Here is a 27,815-nt window from a genome sequence, read left to right as displayed (position 1 = left end):
CTAAATATGAAGCCAAATTCACACAGTCCAATTATACAACTCATTATGCATTAGCTCTACATTTGACTGCCTACTACACATTACATTTTTACTGTTAATTTAACAAATATGGTAGTAATTCCTAAAAAGATTTAAATCAACATATGTATTTGCTTGAGGATCTAACAAGTTCTAACTGTCTAGGACACTACACAGTAAGAAAAGTAATTTCTTCATCAAGAAATACTGATACAGTATTTAGGAAGACAAATTTAGTAGAAAACCTTCCCAAAGTTATTTCCCATTCTTTTGTTTTTTCTAACTTTGGCTTTACATTCTTCTGTTTGTTTGATTGCTTGTTTATCTTTGCTGAGGCTTAGGATTAAAACTTTGGGGAAAAGAACAGACTTTTACATACTGGGCAAAATAAGTTTTTAAATGAAAAACATCTCTTAAAACTATTATTCTGAGTACTCTTCATTCTTAACAAACAGAAACAAGCAAAGGAAAAAAAACAAACAAAAAACTGAATGGAGTAGGATGCTTCTGTATCCTTTCCTTTGTCAATTCCAGTGGCATCTTGAACAGCTGTTTCACTTGTTTTCAGTGGCTATGCATGTGAGAGCTAGAAACAGTAGAGAAAACTGAAAGCAAATGAAAATGTAGGTGGAAAATAATTATATGGTCACCAAAGGTCTTTTTTATTTTTTATTTTTTTATTTTTTTTTTTAACAGAAGCAGCTTTTTGGGGAGTTGCTAGCTTATTATAACTGTATTTGGGATTCTCTTGCAGAAGTGAAGGTCAAAAGGACAAAAGCTATTAAAATGGGGTTTGTGCATTAGGTGGCAGTTAGGTCAGTGTCTCAGGCCAACAGGGATTTTATTCAGCTGTTGAGAGGGAAATAAGAGGCTTGGAGTATGTCCACCCTGTCAAAGCTGCTGCTTTCTCAGAGCCTCAGTGACTGCATTCCTGATATGAGAGATTTGATCCGAAAGATCATTTACTTGAACCACAAAAAGGAAGCAGCAATCACAAAAAAAAACAAAAAAACATGCACAACTGATTTACCTTCTTATTGGGAACAACAACCAAAAAAAAAGTAAGAAATGTAAGCATTAAGACTTCTGACACCAAAAGATCTCCTTTTCTCCTTTTCAATTAGTGTAAATTCGTTGTTTGCCTTTAAGACCTTTTTTGGTGTTATAGGTAAAGGGATCTGTTTATACTAACTTGTTTGGAAATGGTTCTTTGTTAAGATATAACTTACATAACTTTGTTAAGATAGAACATTCTATGATTCTATGATAAGCAAGGTTCTACGTTAGCATCTAGACAAAACAAGAAATGTGATTATCCTGATGGACACACCAGAATTCATACTATCTGGTTCCTTAATATGTCATATAATGTAGCAGCCTTGCTACAGCAAGTTTTATGGCTCTCAGCTTTGATGAGCACATTATCTTATGTTTAATTGCCACCCACCACCTTGACTTGACCTTAACAACTGAAAGTATGTTATGCTCCACATAAATTTTAGCACAGTCACAAAGGATGCACTGCTTTTTGTGGAAGGAGAATGAGAGAACAAACCAGAAGAGGAAAATATCAATCTTCAGTCACAGAGTTTGACTGTGCTGGTATAGCAGCCTTGCTAGTACTAGTATACCAAGATGTTACTTTCACAAACAAATTCTAGTAACCGAAAGATTTCTTAACAAAAGATGTATATAAGGGTTCTTCCTGGGACTTCAAGAAAAGATAAAAGCACTAGAAACAGATTATTAATCATGGGGAACCATGCATTGACTTAAAATTTGGCATAAAAAATCTCACAGAGGCAAAAAAGACAGATAACAAAAAAGCCAGATGTGCCTACTAATAGCAGTTTTCTCCTGGCCACTGCAACTAAAACACAGATATAATTCTACTCCTAACTGTGTGCTAGCTTAATGTCATATTTTTAATATTGCAACTCTACTGTAATTTTCATAAGTTAATTAGTTGAGAAGTTATTCAGAAGTTTTATATACAAATTGTTATTCTTTCCTGTTTTTAAGAGGAACATGCACATTTTGATATACGGCACGTTCAAATAGTACACTCCAATTTTAACTGAGCTTTTTTTTTTTTTGTAATATTGTCTAGCATTATTTCAGATGCTCAGCTGCAGGTTACAAAGTTATCTAACAAATCTAACAAACACATGAAAGAGCCTGTGATTTATATGTTCTGTTCTGTGATCCAGCTTAAGAAATTCTAGTAATTTTCACTATATTATACAAACAGTACTTTAAGTTTTTTTAGCCAGACATCTGCATATCTCATTACTGAAAGCAAATGCAGCCACCGTGATTTGTGTAAGTTGCTCTGAAAGTAATGCTGTCTTCTTATTTCCATAGAAACTGCAACAGATACAAAGAACACAATAACACTATTTGATAGAGGGGATTCTTAACTACAAAACACTATTTTTTTCAACAAATCACCACCTTTAGCTGATTCATGAGTGAGCTGATCAAGACGCTCTTCATTTTGTGGTGTGACTGCTGTGAATAGCTGTCCAGAATGTGGTTTGTCTTTCTCACCACTGTTGCCATAATTTAAAATGTACCACTCAGCACCTCACTGTGTTCACATACGCTGTCTGGTCTCCACAAACTCTCAGCAAGCATCATTGAATCAGCCATTTTTTCCACATGAAGGAATTCAGTGTCACACCTTTGCTTCACATGCACTTCCTTATCAAAATGCCATTTTGTCAGACTGCCCTTTTGCTGCCATCTGTCACACAGCAACAAAACTTAAGGAATATTGGTGGGAAGGTTCAATCTCTGCCATACCAACAACATCTGCCTCTGATGTTGTGGGACAACGTGATAAAATAAAATGCAGTCTTCATATTAGTTTTTGATACCATTACTCACTACAAAACATATAAAAGTTAAGGGATATAAAACATTTATTAGAAAAATTTAGTTTAAAAATAAATGCAATTTTAAGCATGGTAAGAGTAGTGAACTTGCAGGCAGAAACAGCACAGACAATTGAACCGGGCAGCAGCAGTTTGTGAAACATGGATTAGGGAAGTTAGCAGTGATTAGATTTGGCAGATTACATACTAAAGGTCGCACCTACAGGGGCTCATAACTTAGCAAGATGTGAAACAGAGAGAAGTTTGCTCAATTTTTGGCTTGTTCTTTAGCAATGTCATATTCATTCAGTTATTTTAGGGAAAGTATTCCAGTATGCACATATAGCAGCTATGCTATTAAGGCTTATACATAAGCAAGTTGTTTAAAGTTTCTTTCACAAACTCCAGTTTTCACTGTTTTTCAGGTGATGCAGAAAATATATTTTTAGTAAAAAGACTTCAAGAATGGATACTGCACAGCCTCTCTGGGCAGCATGTTGCAATGCATCACTATCCTAATGATGAAAAGGCTTTTCCTTATGTTCAGTTATATGGGAACTGGCTAGGATAGAATTAATTCTATTTATAGCATCTTATATAGTACAGTGGTTTACATTTGTGACTAAAACTGCTGATAGCATGCCAGTATGGACTGAATTCCACACTCAAAAGTTCTTTTTCAGCAGAGATGCTTCCAGTAAGCCATTCTGAACCTTTATTGATGGCAGGAGTCATCCCTTAGGTAAAGAACTTTATACTTGTTCTTACTGAATTCACAAGATTCCTGCTTGTCTGCATCTCCAATGTGGCTAGGTCCATCTGTATGGCAGCTCTGTACTCAAGCATATAAACAATTTCCCCCCGAATTGGGGTCATCTGGGAGCACTGTAACTGTGCACTCCATCTTCTGCTCCAGTTTATTAATAACAGTGTTTGAAGGATGAATCTCAGTCTCAAGAGAATAGCATGAACCATTAACCACAATAATAGATAGTCTCATTCTAGTATCCAACAATTTTTTACCTGTTAAGCTGTCCATTCTTGCAGACCTAGGTTAAATAAACAATTCTATTTTGTGAATATTACCTTTCCTTCATGCATTTTATAATCTTGCAAAAACATATGTAGCAGTATGAGATTCTACTCCAGATAAATCACATTCATATTCTACAGTACGACAGGCTTTTTTTCTGCAAAGGTTATCAGTGAAACAGGTATGAATGCTGAGTGTAAGAAATTTTTCTCTACAGTAAAGGAAGAGAAACAATTCCCCCCCCCCCCCCCCCCCATCATTTTCCTTTCAAGGAGTACCATTTCAAATGATAAATGGATTAGTAAGTGTCAGTTACCTATTTATAAACCAGAAACAAAAAATTACAGTTGAGAAGTGTTCTTGAGGGGTTCCAAGGAGAAATATATGAGTTCCAAGAGCCATCTAAACACTTTATCCATCAATGAAGACTTCGTAATTTCTCCGAAAATAATTTGAATCTAATTCTTAATACGACTATCTTTTCAAGATAACTCAAGATAATGTCCCTTTAAATATTAACAAGACACACTAGGTAATAGCTAGATGCTGAAAAAGTGGGGGTAATTTTCCTGGCCTAAGAAATTACACAAGCAGAAATTTAGATGAAAGTATTGCCTGGTGTCACAAGCTCCACCTCCTCTGGTTGAATATTCAGTACCTGGCATGATACAGGAAATTATATTTCCAAACATCATCAGAGAAGTCAGATATGTGCCCCAGTGGCGCAGTGGTTAAGGACACCGCCTTGCAACACTGGGGCCCGGAGTTCGAATCCCCCTGTGGCGCAAGTGGTAGAAGTGCCGCTCTGCTACACAGAGGCTCGAATCCCGGGGGCTGGACTCGATGATCTCTAAGGTCCCTTCCAACCCGCACGAGACTATGATACTATGATATTAAAAGAACTACAAGGCTATTGTAAAATCCGGTAGAAAATGTAAAAGAACTAAGAAAGAGGAAAATGGGCAATATACCCAAAAGTGAAAATATGCAGTTTGCAGTATCTATATATTGCAAAGGAATGAAAAGATAAGAGGTATAAATTACAAGTTACTGCAGGACAACTAATTGTGGTAATAATGAAGTAGCAAATTTGATAAAATCAAGGACCTATGAGCAAACATATATGACCCATCTCCTTAAGAGCAAGCAGAAAGCAACTTTTTCAGGTTTCCAGTCTTTTAGAAAATGAGTAATATTCTAAAAAGCAGGAAAAAAATAATCAGAGCACTTTTATCCAAACTAGGTTTGGTTAGGCTGAAACTGGAAGTCATGCTAATATAATTATATCACTTCCAAGATACTGTATTAGTTATTCACTGTACTATGTTGTGTAAGAACTCATCCAACTGCTATCACCTCAAGAATCCTTTGAGTTGAGTAACCTGTTCTCTCATACTTAAAACAACAAAAATCAAGACCAACAGATATATAAATGTCTGAAATATTCCTTGCATTGAAGCCAACAATCTTAATCTCTTTTTTAATACAAATACATAGTTCCAGGCAAAAAGTTAAATAAAATTCATAACAAGAACATAGAGAATTATACTAAGAGTACATTGAGATATATTTCTTCTAGCAATTTATATTCATATAAATACATACCCCTCTTCAACAACCTTTTTTTTCAGTAAAACATTTTCTTCAATTTGAACTTTACAAAATTCCAGAAAAGCTGTTGATTCTGATGCTTTGATTCCTTCAGCTGTGGGTAAAGTATTATAATGCAAGTTTTCACCATCAAGAAACTGTAACCTTGGAAGGACCTTACATAGTGAAGGCCTTGAAAAAGAAAAAGTCATTATTAGTTTCAATTTAGAAGAAGTTAAAAATTACACCTTAGTGATAAAAACATATAACAAGGCAGAACATGATGACAGTTATCAAAGTATTCATATGTGTTATTTCACATGTAAATATACTAACAAAAAAAAATCATTAATAAACCTTGGAGATGATATGAAGAATCAGTTTCTTAGCAATGCATTGTTGGCATACACTGCTGAAATACTAAACATAGGAAGGTCAAACATATGTTTAATTCATTATGTCTAGTACTTCACCTGCCTGAACAACAGGAAAATCTAACACTCCTGAGCGTAAGCACCTGCACACTATTTGATTAGTAGGCAACACAGCAAACTGTGTCATAGGTTTGTACGGTACTGATTTTGCTGACATGTATAGACCTAGATTTAAAAACTGCCCTGAATACAAAACATTGCCAATTTTAATACCACAATGATTTGCATACTAATTTACATAAAGCAATATGATATTCAGTAGGACCAATAGGAAAAAATCCACCCTTGAACTTGGGTCAATGAAAGAAATGACAAAAGAGTTAACTTTCTTAACAGTGTTTCTTAACATAAGAACAATACTGCCAGAAAAAGATTTGAAATAAAATTATAACTTTCGACAGACAATCCTTGCACACATAGGGGCAATTACCAAAGCAGATACTGAATAGTGGAACTTTAAAAAAATGCCATATCAAAGTTGATTGATGCTGGAATTATTGTCTCTTAGAGCTATGGGATCTCCATGCTAGTTTTTCCAGCTGGGCCTTTCTTGGTGAAGGGCTGAGCCAATATTTCACCTAGTGAAAACTTCCTGGTGAATATTCTGTCACTTAAGAGTCTCTATTAATCATCACAGCATTGAAACACATTCCCATAGGAGTGCTCATACTGATCCAAAGGTTTAATTTTTAAAAAGCAACTTCTTACTACTTCACTTCTGTTGGTGTTATCACTGGCTGGACATGAAAGTACTAAACCACTTGGGAAAATTTACAATTAATTCCTTTGTTGGTATCAGGAGGTTATGTAAAGTTCAAGGGAACACGCTGCCTGAAGTTATAGTCAATGCTGTATTTGGCAAATCCATATTTTACCATATCTCATATTTTAAATCCTCGAGACAAATTAAACTCTTGTTTAATTATAAAAAGTGCATTGGGTAAAGTAAGCCGAAGTGTCTGTTCATATAGTTAAATGGGAATTCAGAAAGCTTTTCCCCTCAAGATTACAGAGGAAATAACAGCTAGTTCTCTCAAAAAATAGACATTAAAGCAATGTAAATGAGAACGTAACATACTGTCACAGTCACTGAACTTTATTCACAAAATTACCTGCATGAATCATGGAAATGTAAATAAGTCTGTTCATTAAAGGGGAAAAAAAAAACAAAAACTCAACAACCAAAAACTCATAGGAATTTATTTGTACAGCCAACAAACAAATACCCTGAACACTAATATTATACGTAGGTAATCTGAAGTATCAAATACATACATAATTTAAACAAATTCTTATGTAATACTGCAGTGTAAAATCTCATATTTAACTGCCCTGCAATTACAGGACTAGTTTTAATTATAAAAAATTCCATAAACAGTGTAGTAAATGTTTGTGGAAGTGATCTTATATACTAAGTGGAGAAGTTAAAAAATGTCATTGTACATTTAATGGAATCACACTGAGTTTACAGATACTCTACTTCTACAACATACACCTGAAACATCCCCCACAAGTCTAAAATTGCATTTCCAACTTGACTTTCTGCTTTCAATGGCCTGTAACCAACAAAGCAGTAATTTGAGCACACTGTACATTGAGTGCTACTGTACTTTCATTGAACAATTCTCTCAGCAACTTTTAAGTGTTCATGGATTGGCTTGTATTTTGGATTTCAGATAACAAAATTATCAACAAACCAGGAGACTTCTACTAAATATATATATATATATATATATATATATATATATATATATTATAAATCTATAAAAAATGATATTGTCTTAAAAGCTATTTGAACTCAGGAGAAAATAAGCAAGTAGATGACAGAGAACAGTTTTAGGAGAATATCAGTTTGCAACTGAAGATACAGACTGAATTCCTTTGCTACTTACACTGTCTTCTATTATCTCTTTCCTACTACAGAATGGGAATTACCATTATTAGTCCCATAGTGGGCATATTTTTCCACAATTTCAGAAGAATCTCTGGTCACTAATCAGAAAAAGGTTGACTAACTACCAGCCACCTCTAAAATTAATTACCAGTGTAGAATGATTAATAGTTGAAATAATATGTATTTCTCCAAGATGTTATGCCACATGACATCTCAGTATTCTCTTGGCCACATATTTATATGGGCGTTTCTGTTTTTAAGGAGACTGATGAAATGATGCATATTTACATTTAAAGAACTCCAGCCCAAACAAAAATCTCTAAATGGCTAACATTGCCCTGACATTTTTTTTTCCACATGAAAAATCATTAAAACTTTTAAACCTTTTGATCAAAATTATGTTTTTCCTAACATAAAAGTGTTAGTGCATATATATATATAAGTGCATATATATAAAAGTGTTTTCTAGAAGTAAATGCATGCTGCATGAAACTGGGTGAAGAGTAATCTAATCTATTTGGAGAGTCAAATTTAATGTATTTTGACCAAAAACATTTGTTAACATTTTTTTGCTGTTTTATTATTATTATTATAAATTTAGTAAATCCTTTTTTTTTTTTTTTCTTTTTTTACCTCCAGTTCCTTTCTTGAAGAAGAGGATTTCCACTGAGTGACAACTCCCTTAGATTACTGCATCCATTTAAGCATGAAATGACACTTTTAAGGTCTGTGATCAAGTAGGAAAGAAAATAATATATCAGTTTGAATGTGTAACAGGACTTTCTATGGAAAATCACAAACAACACCAAAACCAAGAAGCACTGCAAACAATTTTGTTATGAATACAGTACAATTACTAGCATTATCTAGAACATCTGTTTGAAAAAATATATATTTTCTGTATGTTTCATAAATAATATTGGAACTATATATATTTTGTACAATTAATATTCAAATAATTTTATAATATAGTTTAGAACTTCTTGTTTGAATGGCTTTTAAAAATGCTTTTTTTATGTGTCTCTTAATGTTTCCTATACAACAGTGTTGGAGTAGGTCAAGAGGAGGGCTAGGATTATGATCAGAATGCTGGAAAACCCCCATACAGGGACAGGTTGAGAGAGTTGCGGCTTTTCAGCCTGGAGAAAGCTCAGGAGGACCTCATAGCGACCCTCTGGTACCTGAAGGTGAGCTACAAGAAAGCTGGGGAGGGACTTTATAAAAGCAGGTAGCAACAGGATGAGGGAAAATGGCTTTAAACTGAAAGACGGTAGATTTAGAGAAGATATTAGAAGGAAATTTTCTACTGTGAGACACAGGAACAGGTTGCAAGAGAGACTGTGGATGTCCACTCCCTGGAGTCAAGACCTGGCTGGCTGGAGCTCTAAGTAAGCTGGTCTGCAGGGAAGTGTCTATAGCAGGGGCTGGAACTAGATGATCTTAAAGGTCCCTTCCAACCCAAACTACTCTATGATTCCATAAACTCACCTGATAAGCAGTTATTTTTGATATCCAGCTTTTCCAAAGATACAAATGAATTTAAAGGTACAAGCTCACTTAAGCTAAGAACAAAAAAGAAATATATATTTTTTTCAATAAAATAGCATTTCATAAATACACAGGCACATTTTATATTTATTAAAACTAACTCATTCAGCTATGCTAGGCGCTAGAATTAATTACCCAAACTCCTTTACCTTAAAAGCACTTCTTAGCCTTCACAGCAGGTCATGTTTTGCTACTTAATTGCTATTGGTTTTGTTTTTTGTGTTTTTTGTTTTTTTTTTTTCTTTTCTTTTCTTTTCTTTTCTTTTCTTTTCTTTTCTTTTCTTTTCTTTTCTTTTCTTTTCTTTTCTTTTCCTTTCCTTTTTTTTTTTTTTTTTTTTTTTTTTTTTTTTTTTTTCCTTTCTAGTACATAATTCATTCTATTTCTTTTCTTTAGTTCTGAGGATCTGAAGTCTTGTAAAATTTAAAAAGTTCAATTCACTTTTCTTTAAGCATGATGGCTAGAATAACATGGAAGACTTGGACTTGGGAGAGGAAATAAAATCTACTTTTCCCCAGACCATTTCCTTCATTTATCACCAATTTGTTTCCCTTTTTCACTCATCGCTTCTTAGATCCTATTTTTTTTTTTTTTCAAAGTTGTATTTCCTAAATGGTCAAGTTTGCACTCTCTTGTAACAGTTTTTTAGCACTCCCTCTCTTTGAGTACTGAGGCAGTGTCTATTGAAGTGCCAGTTCTAAGGACGGCTACAAAACTACTGTTCTTCTTGCAGTTGGAGCCTTTCTTGCACAACAAAGCAGCACCAAGACCATGATAAAAATTCCCATTTATAGTGATGAAGAACAAATTCAAGGAAACTGAGCTGACTTTCATCTGTACAAAGAATCAAGGACTGGGTATTAGCATATTATAACTATTGATATTGTTATTAACAAATATTATTAAAGGTTTGTTTAATTACACCAATGAAGTTTGTGAATAAGAATTAATGTTAAACCATTCAGTCAGCTTGCAAGGCTGTTTCCAAATATTATCTTTCAGATTTAAAAAGTTACTTCTGGTTTATGTTAAATACAGATAGGGAAGGAAAAAATAAAAATCAATATGTAAAAAAACTTCAAATAAAACTAGAATGTTTACATATAAATACACATAAAATCATCTATATTTTTAAAAAACATACTTTTAGGTAACTTATTCCTGCAAAGACAATGTTTAAGAACAGTAGGAGAATGGCATGACAAATGGCACTGGGTGTGGTCACTTCTAATAGTTAATCGTTATGGAAAGCAGCAGTTTTTCATAGCAATATTTTGAAAGCTCTAATTCATAATTCCTATGGTCAGAAACACGACCATTCAAAAGCTATAACCTAATTAAAATTTACAATTGTTCAGAGCCAAAAATGCTTGTTTGTTGCTTAAATGTGTGACTATATCTTGCTCTCCTGTATGGGCATTAGAACTGAAATACAGTGCTGGACTTGATTCTGGTTAAATTCTTGACAAAGCACAGGTTCCAAATTCTTTATTCTTGTTGACAGTTGCTATAGATGCAAACAAAGCAAAACTAAACTTCCTCATTGGCAAAAATGTATTTTTATATGACAATACATTAATAGTAAATTCAGAAACAGAGAGAAAATCAATTGAGTATGTGTCATTACACATCAATTCTTTTCTCAAATCATATTTTACAGTTGGCCTGGCTCTAATTCTATTCAGTTCTATCACCTCCTTACTGGTTTTCCACGGAATCAAATAAAATATGAAGAAGCATTAATTTAAAAAAATCATGAAGCCTCATACGAAGTCATGCACTCAGTACAGGAAATAACTGCATTTTAGGTTCTCATGACCAGTCAATTACACAATATGTACACAATATTGAATACATGTATCAAATATAATTTTAGTATGGCTAAAAAACTAAAAATCCATGATACAGATTGTACTTGTAGATTCATGCATTCAAGAATATCTAAGAAAATAAATGTCATACTTGCTATGAGCAACTGAAACACTACTTTTACAATACTCTTCTTTCTACAAATAATACTTCAAAATTTTATTTACGGTGAGTTGGACTCATGGATCTCTCTAAGTATATACCGTGGTGAATGAGGAATTCTATTTGCCTTCTGGACTATCCTTGCCATAATGCCTGTTAGCATAATGAGAGTTAAAACATTTTCCTGCCATCCTCTAGCTTTCCATTTACTGACGTTCTTTGTTAATTTTTTTCCCCAAGAAAATTCAAACCAGAAAGACAAAGGACATTACCGAAAACTTAATACTACTTGACCTTGTCACATTAGCCCAGGGCATATGAGAGATATAAATTACAAAGAAGACACAAAAGTAAAATATATTTGAAAAAAAAGCAAGCAATAGCTTCCTCTTTCCGCTCCCATTTAGGGTTGTAGCAGGACAGGACATAGACAATCACACACAAACACACACAAAATCAGAAAAAAAATAGAAAAAAATAGTAGCAAGTATGCAATAGAAAATGAAAACTTCTTTCTTAATGCAGATGGCAGTAACTCTATGATGGTGCAAATCACACCGTCAATCAGCTTTTCCACAGGAAAAAAAAAAAAAAAATCACCAATATTAATAGAAAGGGAAAGATAATAATAAAAAACAAACAAACAAACAAACAAACAGCCTTATGTTAATCCAGATATTTATGTAATGTTTACTTCTTTTCCATAGTTTTAGAGTAAGAAAACTTTAATTAGCAGTATTCATCATATTTTAATTAATAATTAAATGCAATGTAGGCAATCTATCAGTTATTTACATTTTTCATGAAGAGCCTAGTAAGAAGCATCCTTCATCAGTACTGCATGTGGTGCTACATTGTTAGAAATAGACGCATGATCAGCAAAAAATTACTGAAAATTAAAATCATAGTGCAGATTAAGAAGAGGAAGAGACTGGGGATGTACAGGACACAACACTATAATTTTTTCAGGATTGACTGGATTCAATATCCCATGACACTTAAACATATTATACTGACTCTGGCTAATTTGTTAAATTCCCAAAACAGAATGCCTTACAATGACAGTGAGAAAATAGGTGAAAAAACACATACCACGTACATTTATGAAGGGTAAACAACATGCATGAAGAAAGAATTAATCTGTTTTTTTGTTTTTGTTTTTAACCATTTTTATTAAAATAAATAAATAAATATTAATTAGTATGTATTTAGTTCCAATAGCACATGAGCAAAAAGTTCAGACAGAATTTGATCCCTGTCAAATCAGTTTCCCAGATGTCATGGTACTTTTGCAGCTGACTGCATTATTTTAATATTAATTATTTATCTACCACACAAGTTATCATAATGAAAACAACAGAGCAAAAGGAATTTAGGCATGTAAAAACAGAAATTCAGAGGGATATATTTGTCTATTGTGATGTTGAAGAAAAAAAATGTAGAGACCAACTGAGGAACAGATTCAGTGTCTCTTTGTAGAACTTGTTTTTTTGATAAAAAAATACACTAACCAGTAAGCGATGGAATTAAGTGACATTACATGTAAATAGAAATATCACATGAAATCGTATTGTGTTTTAATTATGTTGTTTTTTTTTCTCATGCATATTTAAATCTTTGTCTACAATGTAAGAAAAAAGAAAACGTTCCTTTTTAAAACTAACAATGTGTAGATTTCCAGCTGCTGTAAAAGAAAGTGCAGATCTTCATAAACATAGTGGTACAGTAACTAGGACAAGTAGGCATTCCCTACTGACTTTGGTCAGCTATGCATCAACTAAGCACATGCTTCACGAGCAAAAGCCACAGCAAAGTACTCAATAAAAGCAGAGGTGGAAAAATTGTTGGCACTTTTATATTTGATGCACATGTCGTTCATCACTACATCCTGTAATTCCCTATTGCTACACTGTAGGTTTAAAAAAAAAAGACATAGTTTTGGAGTTTTAGCTTTAGCAGTTTTTGGTTCATGATACAAAACACCTCAGAAATCAATAACAAAAATTAAAAAAAAAAAAAAAAAAGACTTGTGAATTAGTGTAATTTTTTAATTTAATTTTATTTTATTTTATTCATTTTAAAAAATATATACAGATTTGCAGCATTACAACTATATGGGCTTCCTGCAACCAGTAAAAAATCATAAAATAGTACTATTTTATTTATTTAGCTATTTACTATTAATTAAATTACTATTTAATAAATAGTACTATTTATTTATTTAGCTACAGGATGAAAGTAGAAGAAACATTTTCTTTCAACAGATTACTCCATTCCATTCACTGCTGCTATACAGAACATCTAGCTACTTATGCTGTACCACATACATATGGAGCTGCTTATAAGCACACGAAAAGTGAGTGTAAAGATCAGGCTACTGAAATGCCAGGAATCTGGAGGCCCTTAATGTGCATTTATCTTGTCTTGTTTGTCTCAAAGATTTGATATAAAGTACAGATACTTTAAGAAAAGAAAGGTAATTGTGTGGGTTTTTTTTTTTTTTCCTCTGTTTTGCTAATTTGCAGTTTGCTCATCTGTAAACACGTGCTTTATCTCAGTTTAGCAGAACTTTGGTAGATTAGAAATACTGGCCACTGGACAAACAAAGCAGTGTTTGGATAGTAAATAAAAATTATAATATCATGTGACATAAAGTAGATCTACATGGGCTCACTCTTAAGATTTTGTCTTCATGAAGTTTTGAAAATTTTTCATTGCAGACATAGCCATCACTAAATGTCAAAAAAAAAAAAAAAAAAAAAAATCAACCCAAAAAACCCCCATTAGTTCAGAGAACACATTCTGTTTATTGTGTGTAACAGTATGTTCTATGTTTTTAGGTGACACAAATTCCATTCAGAGTAAACATATCACAAGAAGAAAATACATTTTTTACAAATTTACTTGCTTGCAAAATCTATTTGAAAATCTGGTCATTCTACTTCCACAAATGAGCCTGTGAAATGGAATAGAAAGACAGTTCTTTCTCATACTTCAGAGCATCCTCTGGTTTTACGATGCTTGTTTTGGTCCCTCTTACTAATCTATGCCTTCAAACCAAACCCTTATGCTGATAAATGAGAGAAGGTATGCAGTATTAAAACTTGGTTTGGGGTGTATTCATACATCATGTATATGAAACAGCCCAATGAACATTCAAACTTGGACATTTTAGCTCTAGTAGTTATATTCAAAATAACATTTAAAGTCTGTTTTGAGTAAACTAGCTGAGAAATGTAAGGGTTGACAGACATACTCTAGAAACAATTGTTAAAGAAAAGAAAAAAAAAGAAACACTATGGCTTTTACAAAGTTGTGATGCTAAAAAATTATTGCAATATAACATTTAACACAGGAAAATACTTTTCATAGTTACTGCTGTTTCGAATTGTCATAACTAAAGGTAACCAAGTGCCTTTACTAGTCAACAACACACTTTCCAAGAATATCTGAAAAAGATGGCGATATTCTAAGCGTACTGAGAATTACAATTATCTACTAAGTGTTATGTTAGTAAATTGTTCTGTTTCAACTACGTAAATGGAAGAATCTTTCTTTTTTACCTATTCTGAGACAGCAGAAGAATCTGCAGCAGGGGCATCCAGTACAAAGAAAGCATTCTCACAGAAGAAATGCTATTGTCATCCAAATATAGCTCTCTTAGGAGAACATGATTTTCCAGCTTTGGAAGCTAAGTAGAGAAGAGAATATTATTTAAAATTTATGTAAGTTAGAGAAACAGTAGTATTTTTACCACATGCTTTTCACCAATCGTTGTTAAATAGAAGCAAAAAACACACTTTGAATATATATATATATCAGTTTCTTATTATGTACTCACTAATTGTCAAACAATTGCTACAAATCAGGTGGTAAATACTTCTCAATGTTCTCCACATAGTTTGAAGAGTAAAAAAAAAAAAATCCAAAAAACGGAGTCAAGAGCCATACTCTTATTTCTGCTGGTTATCAACAATAGTTTTCTGCTCCCAGATGTGTAAGGGAATCATTAGCAGTAAAGATAATTGTCCATTTAGAAAGCTACCTTTCTATTTAGCCATTCCTGAAAGTATTCTACACTGGTATGACATCTGGAATGACAATAGTATTTTATGACATTTTAAACAATCAGCATTGCATTGAAGACTAGTTGTGATAAACCAAGAAAGGGAGTATAATTCTTGAGGGATATGAAATTTAATTATTGAGCATCCAGTTTTCCAAGGACTTAGGAGCAAGAAAATACTTAGCTACCACTGATGGCAATTCTTCTGTTAGAAAAAATCTCCAAAAGGTAAACAAAAAACAATCAGCAAACAACTAGTATCTCAGGCATGATCAACAGTCTGAACCATATTACTGTTAAGAAAAATGAAGGTACCGAAAAGAACCACTTAACTCAAGGATTTTACCTCCTGGAGGTTATTGCCTTGTAACTTCAGAATTTGAAGCAGTCCACAGTTTTCAATGCCTTCAACTTGTGTGAGATGATTGAAAGAACAGTCCAGATGTATGAGAGTAGGTACTTCACAAAGACCTTTTGTGCTAATTAACTGATTATGATCCACAGTTAATTGCTGAAGGTTTTTCAGTGATTCCAAACCACCTGAAAATTAAAAGATATGACCTGAATTAAGCCATCCTAAAATAATTTTTTTTTTAAAAAAAGCTAGTTTCTGCTTACCAAGGAAAGAGGTTTCAATATACTCATATTATGTATTGTAACAATTAGTTTCAGTTGCATACAAGTTTTAAAAAATTAACTGCATTTGACTCTATCAAACTATGAACTATGTGTAGAGATCATAAATTTCGGATCCTATAAACTAAGTAATAGCCCAGTTCACAATCCCTTTGGAACAGAACATTTTTTGTAACTGACAAACTTCACTTACTATATTTGAGCAATTAATAACTGTCATTCAGAAGTATGTTCTGAACTATGTTCTGAATGTACTTTTCTTTCAAATAATCTTCACTGGTTTAATGTAATACTTTGTCTCATTTTACCCTACAAAAAGTCTCTATAAGAAAGCAGGGCAAGCTTTGCAAAACTCAATAAACTTCTGGGAATAAACTAGATTATGAGATTGAAGACCATCTTGAACTATCAGTGATTTAAAATAAGTAAAAGAAAAAAATAAGGACAAAAAAGAAGTAAATAACAAGGCTAATAGTGCAGTTGAAAACAAGAAATATGGGCCTTTAAGTCACAGTAATTTTAAAAATGGCAAGCATTCAGTTGAAATAACACAATTACATAACACGCTGAATATTAAACAGACAACATCCTGTATGTAAAACTAATGCGATGTGTTATAACTTAAAAACAGTGTTTCAGGTAATAAATATACTCATTTTTAATTACTCCAAAAGAAACCAATGCATTCTTATCACATTCTATCCTGACTGCAAGATCCAGCTCTGATTTTTTTTTTTTCCCATGTTCAGTTAAGAATAAAAAGGGAATCAGCACCATCTAGTGGCCTCAAAACAATTTCATTTCAGAGAGCATAAAAATTAAAGTCTTCCAAGATTTCCTTACAAGAGCAGTAGTGAAACTTTTATAGCATAGCAGTATTGGTATATTTAAAAGCACCGAATTAACATAAATAGAACAAAGAGGACAGACTAGACAGAGTAAGAAAAATCAAAGAGTTAATACAGGATCTGGATTTTTTTATTTTTTTTTTCTTACATTTCCTTCTCATCACCTGTCTTAGAATGAACATCACCCAGAACAGACACATCAACATTATAATACAAATGGAACCACCATCTATTCTGAACTATCTAGTACAGTCCAAGAATAAAATACAAAAGAGAGAATAATATAATAAAAATGCCTGGTATTTTAGTATTTCTGTGCACACACAAAATAAAAAATAAGCATGAAAGCCTTGTGCACATTTTCAGAAGATACTGTCTGTTTTTCACATGATACAACAATGGAAAAAGCCATTCTGTTAAAAAAAAACAAAAAAACAAAAACAAAACAAAAAAAAGCATATGGTATCAGAAAAAAATTGTAGAGAACTCTTACTTAAGTAACACAGCAGTTGGCTAAGTAGAGCTTCAACCTGTTAACTTCAAACTGTTAACTGTCTTCAATATCAATGCAGTTCTGAAGTAACTTCTAAGCATGACAAAGGTGAATGATGCAGGAGGACTAAAACGTGACTGTGAACGTGAAGATGAAAAACATACACACAAACAAAAATAAAATTGAAATGTGTTTGATAAAAATCCTTAATGTGCTTTCTCAAAAATATTAGGTCCGAGGAAAAATTTTAGAGTAGCTAGTTATGCATTTTATTCTTTGCATTGTGGGGATTTTAGCCAACCTACTCATGCAAGGCAAATTAAGAAAGCATATTTTTGTGAATCAAGTAAAAATATTACTTTTTCTCTAACTTCTTGTGTAAATCACCTTCCAAATACATAAACACTGAAGTTCAATATACTACTGATTCAATCTCCTGGTTTGTGAGAATACATCCTTAAGTGAAAAAGCGTAACAGATGTATTTCTCATATTTTTATTGTTATTTTAAGGGTCTTCTGTTAACTCTCATTTTTCATCCAACTGATGATATATTTTAACAAGAGGAAAGAAAATGAGAAAAAATGAGCATGCCTGATGTATCCAACCATATGTTATTAAAGCACAAGTGTTATAAATATAAATAAGTGTAGCAACCAACACCATATGCCCTTTGTTAAAGATGCATGAACAGAGCACAATGCATTGTGTTGCAGCTGTGAAATACTGGTTCCAAGCCAATTTTAGTGAATATTTACCCAGTCAAATTCATGAGAAACTTAGTAAATGTAACACCACATTGAACAAAACAGAAAGTACAACAGTATTTTACTCTACATGTTCCATAGAAAGTTCTACACAGTTGCTTCAATCCTAAGGTTCTTTCTTAAAGTAATTTTGCAGACATCACAACGATCACAAGGCAAAGCATTTTATAACCTTTTCTTTCATAATTTCCCATTAGGATACTGATATGGTTTTATAGTAAACACTGATACCCCAGTATCATTATTTGTAGATAATATAAACTGTTCATAAATATGACTATGTCAATATTGCATATGGTAGGAAAAAAAACCCAAAAACACAACAAAACCACAAAATATCAGTTTGAACCCTAAATTTATAGACTTTGTTTCTATGTGTCAACATTTTTTTTTTCTTAGATTTCCAATTTCTATTTGCAATACACTTGCTATTACAGAATTTCACTATCCGTCTTCACACTGTTGCAATTTTGTGTTTTATGGCTGTTTCTTATACAACAGAAACCATTTTTAATAAAAATCTCTCAACTGATTGTTTCATTCAACAGCTTAAAAATCATTTTGAATTGCTTTTCAGCTGTACAACAAACTATCCACTACACATACTTTAAAAAGTATTAATAGTATGAATCGGGGCAAATGAAATAAAAATAATCAGAATCTCCTTAATGTTTTTCTACTCCCTATTCAGACGTCTTTTCAAATACTACTTTCAGATTCAGCACAGAGCAAGAATACAGCTAGAAATTTGCCTTTTTAAGTCTTCCTTCAAACATTTCGCAAGTTATACACAAAACTTAATACTTTGGCACACGGAATTTCTTCTTGATAATAAGAAGGCATTATTGTAATGGACAAATTTCCAAAGATTAATTGATATGTTAATATTGCAAACCTCAAGTGAAAGAGTGATTTCTATTTTAGTGGCATTTACAAATACCACAGTATACAATCTACCAAAACCCAAGCCAATAGAGCCATAGGGAAGCTGTTAAATCTAGGTCTGTTCAACCTGCTTCAGTACTTAGCTGGGTAAAATTTGTTCCTTTCTTCCTGGAGAGCTTCTTTTCATGTAACAATCTGGCAGTTTTCAACTAACTTTTCTCAACTGTTAATGCTGCTTATGAGGGACCACTAATGGTCTTCCCTCTGTATTTGAATTTAAAACAAAACAAAACAAAACAACAAAAATCAGCTTCTCCGCTTAAGTATAGCAGGGATGACAGTGCTACTGTCTGATCTTTTGTCAGTTGAAAAAGCTCTGGATCCTCATTACTAATACACTATACAAAATCTGCACAGCACAAGGCTCACATTTCAATTCTTTATGGCTTGCCAGGAGCTGAGACACAATACCTGCCCCTGAGGCACTACACAGGCAGAGAGACAGTGCAACAGGGGTTAAAGCAAGTCCTTGTTCACCACATGAAAAATTCCCAGCTGGCCAACTGGTATCTCTTGGTCCCAAGTTTTTTATGTGCTGATGCATCTGTTGTCGGTGGGTATGTGAATACTACCTGTTTGACTGCATGCTAAATGATCCACAATCTGCCAGACCTAACAAATATTATTTACAAATGCAGTTTGTTCTAACAGGTGTTGTAGTTAGGCATACTAGATATGCCTAAATGGGTTGCATGACTGCATGTTAAAATCATTTTTTATTCCAGCTTTCCAGCAACAATGAAGAGCAAGAAAGGGAATTAAGTATGGAACAATAGTTTAGAACCAGAATGGGCAGCATGTTAACAGAAAGAAAGGTTGTGGTCTAGTGTTAGTATGGTTAGCGCACTCAGACAATTATTTACACATGCTGCAGCTAAGCCATGCTACAACTAAATGTGAAGTTGAGTACAATTTAAAATACAGATATGTCCTAAATCCATTTCTTCATTCTCTTTGGGCTTAGCTGTTGGCTGGTTCTGAATCTAAGGAAAATATAACCTTGCATATAAACACCACAAATATTCAGTTATTCAAATTGAAATGACTTTTCATTAATTTTCTTACCAATTCGAGTGATTCTATTGTAAGAAAGTTTAAGACTCTGGAGATTTATGCAACCATCCAAGCCACAAACTGAAGAAAGGTGGTTGTTATTCAGAATCAGTATACAGAGATTTTCCAGATTTTCACAGTCAATTACCTGAATGTTGTTTTCCTGTAGTAAAGAAAAACAAGAATATTAAGTAGCATCTGCAGTGAATCTGCAGAATTAAATGTAAAAATATAGTATATTATCACCATCACTTATTTTTTATGTTAAACTTCTAGCTAGGAGTAAGGGCATCTCTTTCTCCATTAAGAAAATAATTTAATGAATCAGAACCTGCATTTTTGTGTTCAGCTGGTATAGAACAAAGATGTATCTCACACTGCATTCTGGCTATGAAAACACCCAGAAGCTGAAACAAAAAGTGTAAGGAGAATCTGAGGACACAGTTTCCTCCTTCATCAAAGTATTCTGCTGTATTCCAGTGAGACAATCCTGCATATTATTTAGAGTATAAAATTTGAAATGAAACAAGAAATGAAACAAAACAAAAGCAACAACAAAAAGAATTAAACAGTTCTATACATGATGTTATTTGATCTAGATGTTTTTGCATGTAAATACCAGCCTTAGAAAGACTGCCAGCTTAGACATGCATTTTAAGCTCTCATATTACTATTGTGCTTTCGTAGATCAACATACCAAAAATGAATGAATCACAGAAATTACATTCTCAATAGATAAGTCAACTGAGAAAAGTAAAGAAAAAAGTACATTGGAAAGAACAGATGTTGCTTACTCACAAGTCTACCATGAATAATGAGGGCACACTAACTTTCTTTTGAATGAGTGATGTTAAACATGAAAAAAAATAAAAATAAAAAATGAAGAGCTCTTTCATGTAAATTAAATTCCAGAACTAAGATGCACCATACAGAAAAAATGGTTTGTATCATCATTAAAAGTTAATTTTAGAAGATCTTGTTGGATAATGTGCAGTAACAAGTACCCAGAGATCATGTCGCTAGTGTAACATGCCATGTAATTCCTAGAGCATTTATGTGAGTAATTTTCACTAATATCCAGGGTTTGCATTTCAAAGGACCTACTCCTGCCTAAGCTGAACACCAGCTGTGGTGAACATTACCTACCTATGCATTCATGACCTCAGTTATAGTGAGGCAATTAATATGTTATCAATCAAGTCATAGCAATATTAATTACTATAAATACTAGTATATAATACTAGGCTGATATTATCACTTTTCTTAGCATAGGTATCATTTGTGGGATGCTGTTTTAGTGCAATGCAAATTGCTATGTTCAATGCAAATCTGCTTCTGTAACTCAGTTTATTCTGGGGAGTACTTTATTGATATGCTTTTTTTCAAAGCACTAAAATCTACATGCTGTTCAGGGTGGCAGTCAGAACAAACTACAAACTCTGACCCTCTCAAAGATCTTTTCCAATCTAGATGATTATGAGTCTATGATTCTATTCATTTGGATGCAACTGCACAACCACCTGGACAACAACACTGCCAGTTTTCACCCAGTTATAATAAAGAATCAAATATGCTTTATACCTCCACATTGATGTACTTCAGGTCTTTGCAGCTACTTAGCCCTTCCAGTGCAACTAATCCACAGCGTCTCAGAGTCAAAACCTGTAGATTCAAACACTCTGACAGTGTTGAGAGGCTACAAGCTGGCAAATCTTCAAGTGTAAGTGTTGTGATCTACAAGATAATTAACATGATAAACAAGATTAACTGTTACTATATTGAACATTTATTATAGAATGTCACATCCTGGTTATTTTCTGAAATAGAGACAAAACTACATTTTATTGACACATTAGAGAATGTAAACAACAAATATGTTAATCCACTCACATTGATAGGCCTAATCTATTAAATGGGAAAAAATATAAAAAGACGGTTTGATTTTAATATGCACTTTAAAATAAAGAAACCTGATGTACTAATGATACTGAATCTGAATGGAAGATTAAAACTAAGAAAATATATTAATAGTATTGTTTATTTCCCATCTTTCTATCATGAGTGCATGTGAACAGATGGAAATAACTCATATTGTAGGAGTATGTAGTCCAGTATGTCACCTCAGAGTGGATATGAAGATGAAAGCACAGAGAAAGCATGCACCGATACTCCATAACTGTTGAGAAACAAGGTGTTCTTCATGGCAAAACACTATCTATAAGTTGACCATCAATTATGTCTTGATTCTGGAATAGACTAGTTTTTCTCAAAATTCTGAAGAATACAGATGTGGAAGGAGCTTAAACGCAGAGCTATATACAAAAGCAAAGCCATTTTAATTTAGATGAAAATAGAAGCTAACACCTCCTGCCTTCCGTGATAGCGGGTTGGAAGGGACCTTAGAGATCATCGAGTCCAACCTCCGGGATTTGAGCCTCTGTGCTGCAGAGCGGCACTTCTACCACTTGCGCCACAGGAGGATTTGAACACCCGGGCCCCGGTGTTGCAATGCGGCATTCCTACCACTTGCGCCACCGGGGCACACTATAATGATCTTAAGATACTATATCTGAAGACACATCACTCTGCTCCAAAGTGATCAACAAGAATTCGAACATCATTCTCATTGGCCTTATTTATCATTTATTCAGAGGAACAATTTCCATTGAAATCTTTATCTTCCCAATGATAATTTCCTCCTGCAAAATAGCACTTTTACAAAATAGCATTCTGCTTTAAAAAAAAAAAGAAAAACAAAGAAACAAAAGAAAAAAACACAACCAGTGATGTAAAAAAGCAAACAACAACAAAAAAATATCAAACCAACAAAACAAACAAACAAAAAAACCACACCACACAAAGCAAAAAAACAGTGATGGTTTAGCTTCCAATTTTAGAATTTCCTATTCGAACTCTCTATAGTTACCTGCTGCAGAGTACTCCAGGAACCACTATCAATTATCTTCTGTCTACTTAATGGAGGCATCTTGCTAAATGAAGTCTTTCTTGATCGTTTCTTGCTGTTTGGTATCTTTCTTTGGTTTTCTTCATATATTTTAGACCAAGATTTACACTTGCTTATCCAATTTGTTCTCTTTTTTTCAATATCACTGGGAAGAACTAATCTACTGGAACACTTAGATACCTCTTGAACTGTGTCCCAGCTCTTTATGTCTTTCTCATTAGCATCTTCCATTAGAAATTCAGTTTTCTTTACTGTTTCAGACTGAGAAAATTGATCTTGGTCATCTGTGTTAGTAGCATTTGACTGGACATTTGATTGACTGCTGCATGTATCATTTGACGTATTTTCTACCACGTAATTTCCTCCAAAATCAACAGATTCATCCTTCAAAGTGTGGATACCTGAAGCTTCTTTATTGTCTTCTTTTGTTTGTAAGTAATTTTCTTCTACATATTTTACCACATTAATACATATGTTTTCATTATTCACTTGAGAAGAGTCTTCCTTCTCAGAGGTTAGCAAAGTCAGTGCTGGTGTCGGTGTCAATTTTCTTTCCATTGAAATCATACCACTGTTTGTTTCACCCATCATTTCAGCCTGCTCTTCTTTTAGTTCCTCAAAATGCTCATTCAGTTCCTTTTTCTCATCTCTTATTACATTCACATTTTCTGCCAATTTCTTTTCTTCTATGTTTTCTCTGTTATTTTCTCCATTTTCAGTTATTATAGCTTTAGCCATTTTTACTCTTAATTTTTTCTGTTCTTCCCTTATTTGCAGCTGTTTTTCTCTTTCAAGTCTCAGGATTGCTTTCTTTTCCTCATATTCCTTACGTCTCCCTGCCTGTTCCAAATACTTTTGTCTTTCTAGCTCTTCTTGTCTCTTTTTCTCTTCTTTTTTATTTTGCATCCTTTCTTCCATTCGCCTCCTCATTTTTTCCTCTTTTACTTTCATTTCTCTCTCAATTTCTTCTTGTATTTTCTTTTTCTTTTTTATTTCATCTTTCCACTGTTTTAAGATGGGAGCATACTCCTTATGGACTAAGTAGGCTCTAAATCTAGATTGGATTTTCACAGCTGCTGTATTCCGTTGTTCCATCAGGTGTTTACTTTCATTTGCTTTCTGTTCTTCAAATGCCCTTTTCTCCTGTTCCATTTGCAGCTGTAGCTTCGTGATTATTTCCTAGACCAAAATAATAATTATGATAGATTTCAACCACTTGTAAAAAGGGTAGGTGTTAGCACAAGTTTACTATTAATAGAAAGCAATTGGTGTATTAACTATTACAGAATAACATTATTCTCTAATATAACAGCAACCTCATAGTCTTTTGATAAAAGCTCATTGTACAGCTTTACCTCATGTTGTATCATTTTGTCCCTCCAAGCTTTCTTTTTCTTCTGTAACTCGTCTTCCATCAGAGTTTGTTGTTCCTGCAGAATAAATCAACTTAAATATTACTGTACAAAACCCATTGTTCAAAATAACCTCTCCTTCAACTCCTCCAGATAAGAAAAGGAAGTATTGTAGCTTCCACCCATACGAAGCCAAACATAAGCATTTATGAACAGAATAATTTTTCATCTAAATATTTATTTGGAGTGGGAGATCCAAAGTACCTTCTATTAGCACACAGTGGCCAGTTTTTGTGAATAATTTAGCACAACCCTGGTCCCCAGTGCTTTGGCTGGTAAAGAATTGTTAAAATTCTGTACAGGCAAAGTCAAAAGAATAACTTACTATTTAACATAGATTCACTGTCAATCAGCGCAGCTAAAAAGATATCTCAACAGACAGTACTTAAATATGTCTTACATGTCCATTTAGTATCAGAAAGAGTAGGTAGAGTTCAAGACAACCACGCAACCTCAGACAGCACTCTTTTTCACATTAGATCTTGAATTCAATAAATCTAGGTGGCAAAACCATTATGTAAGTGTCATTAATCACCTTGTGAAGAAGCTCCAACTCCATTCTTTCAGCCTCAAATTTCTCCAGATGTTGCACCCTTCTGGCATGTTCTTCTTCATTCTGTTTTTCCTGTGCTTCTCTCTCAGCTTTCCACTTTTTCCTCTTGTCATCTTCAATCTCACTTTGTGTTTTTTCCCACTGCTCAAATTTTTGTCTACATTTTTCTTCTACTTCATGATAAGTAAGGCTTATGTTCATTTCAACATCAGCTACAAATTTGTAATCAAGCAAGCAAACCTTTTATTTGATTTAATAATAAGCTTTGGAAAACATTAAATGGTCTTAATGCATTGACAAGCAAATGCAACCTAAAGGATCTTGCCCTGATTTAGCCAGAAATACATATCCTCAAGGAAATCAGACCTACAATGAGCACTTTCTTTGAGTGATTTATACTGTACCATATAAACTACTATGAACACTTACTATTGCAACCTCTGACACTGCCACAGCCATATCTATCCTACCACTGTGTGTGCCAGGACTACATTTTGTGTTTAAGATAACTGCCTTTTCTGGCTGTTAGCAGGGCTTTTTAGTATCTGATGTATTCCACTCAAAAACATGCAAAGGTTGGGGCAAATGAACTCAATCCAAACCAATGTGATAATGCAAGTTGTAGCTAAAGAACAAGCATCATTTTAATGACTCAAATCTGGCTGCCACTTGTGGGTTGTTGTTTTGTGGGGTTTTTTTTGTTTTTGTTTTTGTTTTGTTGTTGTTTGTTTTTGTTTTTTCTTTCCTTTTTATAATTACTTAAGTCATTCTAGGGTAATATTTTCTGAAATAAATTTCTATTAAGACACTGAAGGCACTGATAATTCTGTGATTCCAAAATCAGATAAACCACAAGGAGTCCATGCTATTGCATATTGTAATGTGTATTTTTTACAAAGAGGATTATGATTCTTATGAAGACAGAAAAGGAGGAAGTAGTAACATGATGCTAAAGATCAAGACAAGCAAATGAATAACATATTTGCTTACCTGTAAGAAAGAAGTCATCGGTGACTACTTCACTGCAGGACTGATTATTATAACTAGGAGTTGTAGGAACTTTCAAGTCCTCAGTTTCAATTTCAAATAGTACCTAATATAGTTTAAATTGTCATTAAGAAACAAAAATCTCCCAGAATAAGCATAATATTTTTTATCTTAATAGCGTATGAAACTCACTGCTGACTGCTATCGTTAGAACACTGAATAATGCAAATGGGCCAGTCAAAAGATGTTTACTAGAATAAGAAATATTATCATAATTCCCCTTAAAAACCACAGTATTTCTGTGCTATTTATTTACTTAAGAGTATTTTGCATTTTTAACTTGGAAAAATAAACTGTTTATACTTGGGGGTTGCTTTTGTTCTACTTTCTATGCAAACACTGTATTTATGCAACCAAACTGTTATGGAGATGGTCAAAGAACTAGCTACTTGTACATTTTTAAGCAGTCTATTTGGAAACAATGCTATGGACAGCAAGATTTGCTGTATTTCAATCATTTTTTTCAGTGTCAAGAAGTAATCTATCACTGCTTATTTACTACCTGCTCATCACATGCTTGGGATACAGATTAAGTTAGGTAATACATCTAAACTCACAGAAAGTAATTTTGCTTTTCTAATCAATGGTCTTCAGATAATAATACTTAATGTTTGCAAAAGTGCTCACTAATAAAAAAAAAAGGTGACAAACATTATAAAATTCAGTACAGGTTTGTGTTTTTATAAAATTTTCAGCAAACTACTCTCTCAAATCTCATTAAAATAGAAAAGAACTGAGGTTCCTAACTCTTCATTTGTCCTTGAGAGCTACAGGCATTAACATCCTTCTAATCACCATAAAAAGAGTAAGATTAAAGTGACAGAAGTGTTACAATACTACTGAGATATTATTCTGGGAATAAATAAGAAATGATTATTCAATTTTGTTTTTGTTAATTGCTGTGCTCATCATTTCAAGGCCTGATTAAGAGAACTAAATCCAAATTTTAACTTATAGGCATGGTATACTGCATTTGAATCCCATTTCCAAAGAACAGCATCAACAAATAAACTTAATGCCAAACGGATAGTCTAACAGAAATAAAACTGAATATATCTATGTGTCTCATTAGGAAGCTATCAAAACAAGCATAAATTATTTAGTATATTGAGTAGAATTGTGTTCGCTATATATATGTTTTAAATAGTGAATACCCTTTTTTTAAATTGTTCTGAATCTTCATTACACTCAGAAGCCAATTCTGCCAATTTATCTGAAGCATAGCACGGAATTACTTCATGAATATTACCTGAAGAAGAAAGAAATATATAATTTAGTACACAGAAAGAAAATCTACTAGCAGTACCCAGTTCTGTTCTATGCTACCTAACTACTATACTTTTTTACATAACAAAAAAAAACCAAAAACCAAAAACCAAAAACAAACAAAAACCAAGCATTTCTCTTTTCTTTTTCCTCAAAAAATAATTCAAAACACAAACAAAAAACAAACAACAACAACAACCAAAAAACCAAACTATAGTCAAACGTATATGGGAGTCATTCTTCTAAATTAAAAACAGCAAATATTTGTAACTGGAACACACACAATGATGCTATAAGAGCCCAGTGAGATCAAACTGCATTTGTGAAAGAATTCCACAGTATAAAATAGTCACACATGCGTGGCATAGAAACATTTAGTAGAACTTGTGACAAGTAGGCCAAA

The 27,815-nt window shown here is 33.2% G+C and overlaps 1 protein-coding gene across 15 annotated transcripts in view; it reads right to left on the bottom strand.

Moving 5' to 3' along the window:
- Positions 1–27,815, bottom strand: part of LRRIQ1 (leucine rich repeats and IQ motif containing 1) — a 90,067-nt gene that overhangs the window by 60,164 nt on the left and 2,088 nt on the right. For all 15 annotated transcript variants that reach the window (XR_014942860.1, XM_085537919.1, XM_085537932.1 and 12 more), the window contains exons 4-15: positions 27,301–27,395; positions 26,090–26,192; positions 25,082–25,311; positions 24,490–24,564; positions 23,096–24,313; positions 21,751–21,903; positions 20,182–20,332; positions 15,775–15,968; positions 14,926–15,053; positions 9,334–9,407; positions 8,479–8,572; positions 5,533–5,709 (exon numbers count right to left, since the gene is read on the bottom strand). Coding sequence is in view for 14 of the 15 variants with exons in the window: in XM_085537919.1 (XP_085394045.1) it covers positions 5,533–5,709; positions 8,479–8,572; positions 9,334–9,407; positions 14,926–15,053; positions 15,775–15,968; positions 20,182–20,332; positions 21,751–21,903; positions 23,096–24,313; positions 24,490–24,564; positions 25,082–25,311; positions 26,090–26,192; positions 27,301–27,395 (2,692 nt within the window). In the remaining variant the exon portion in view is untranslated. The remainder of the gene's footprint in view (positions 1–5,532; positions 5,710–8,478; positions 8,573–9,333; positions 9,408–14,925; positions 15,054–15,774; positions 15,969–20,181; positions 20,333–21,750; positions 21,904–23,095; positions 24,314–24,489; positions 24,565–25,081; positions 25,312–26,089; positions 26,193–27,300; positions 27,396–27,815) is intronic.

This window comes from Coturnix japonica, chromosome 1 (genome assembly GCF_054131305.1).
Source record: "Coturnix japonica strain WE chromosome 1, WE-NBRP24, whole genome shotgun sequence".
NCBI classification, from domain to species: Eukaryota; Metazoa; Chordata; class Aves; order Galliformes; family Phasianidae; genus Coturnix; species Coturnix japonica.
This window is presented reverse-complemented; position numbering and strand designations above follow the sequence as displayed.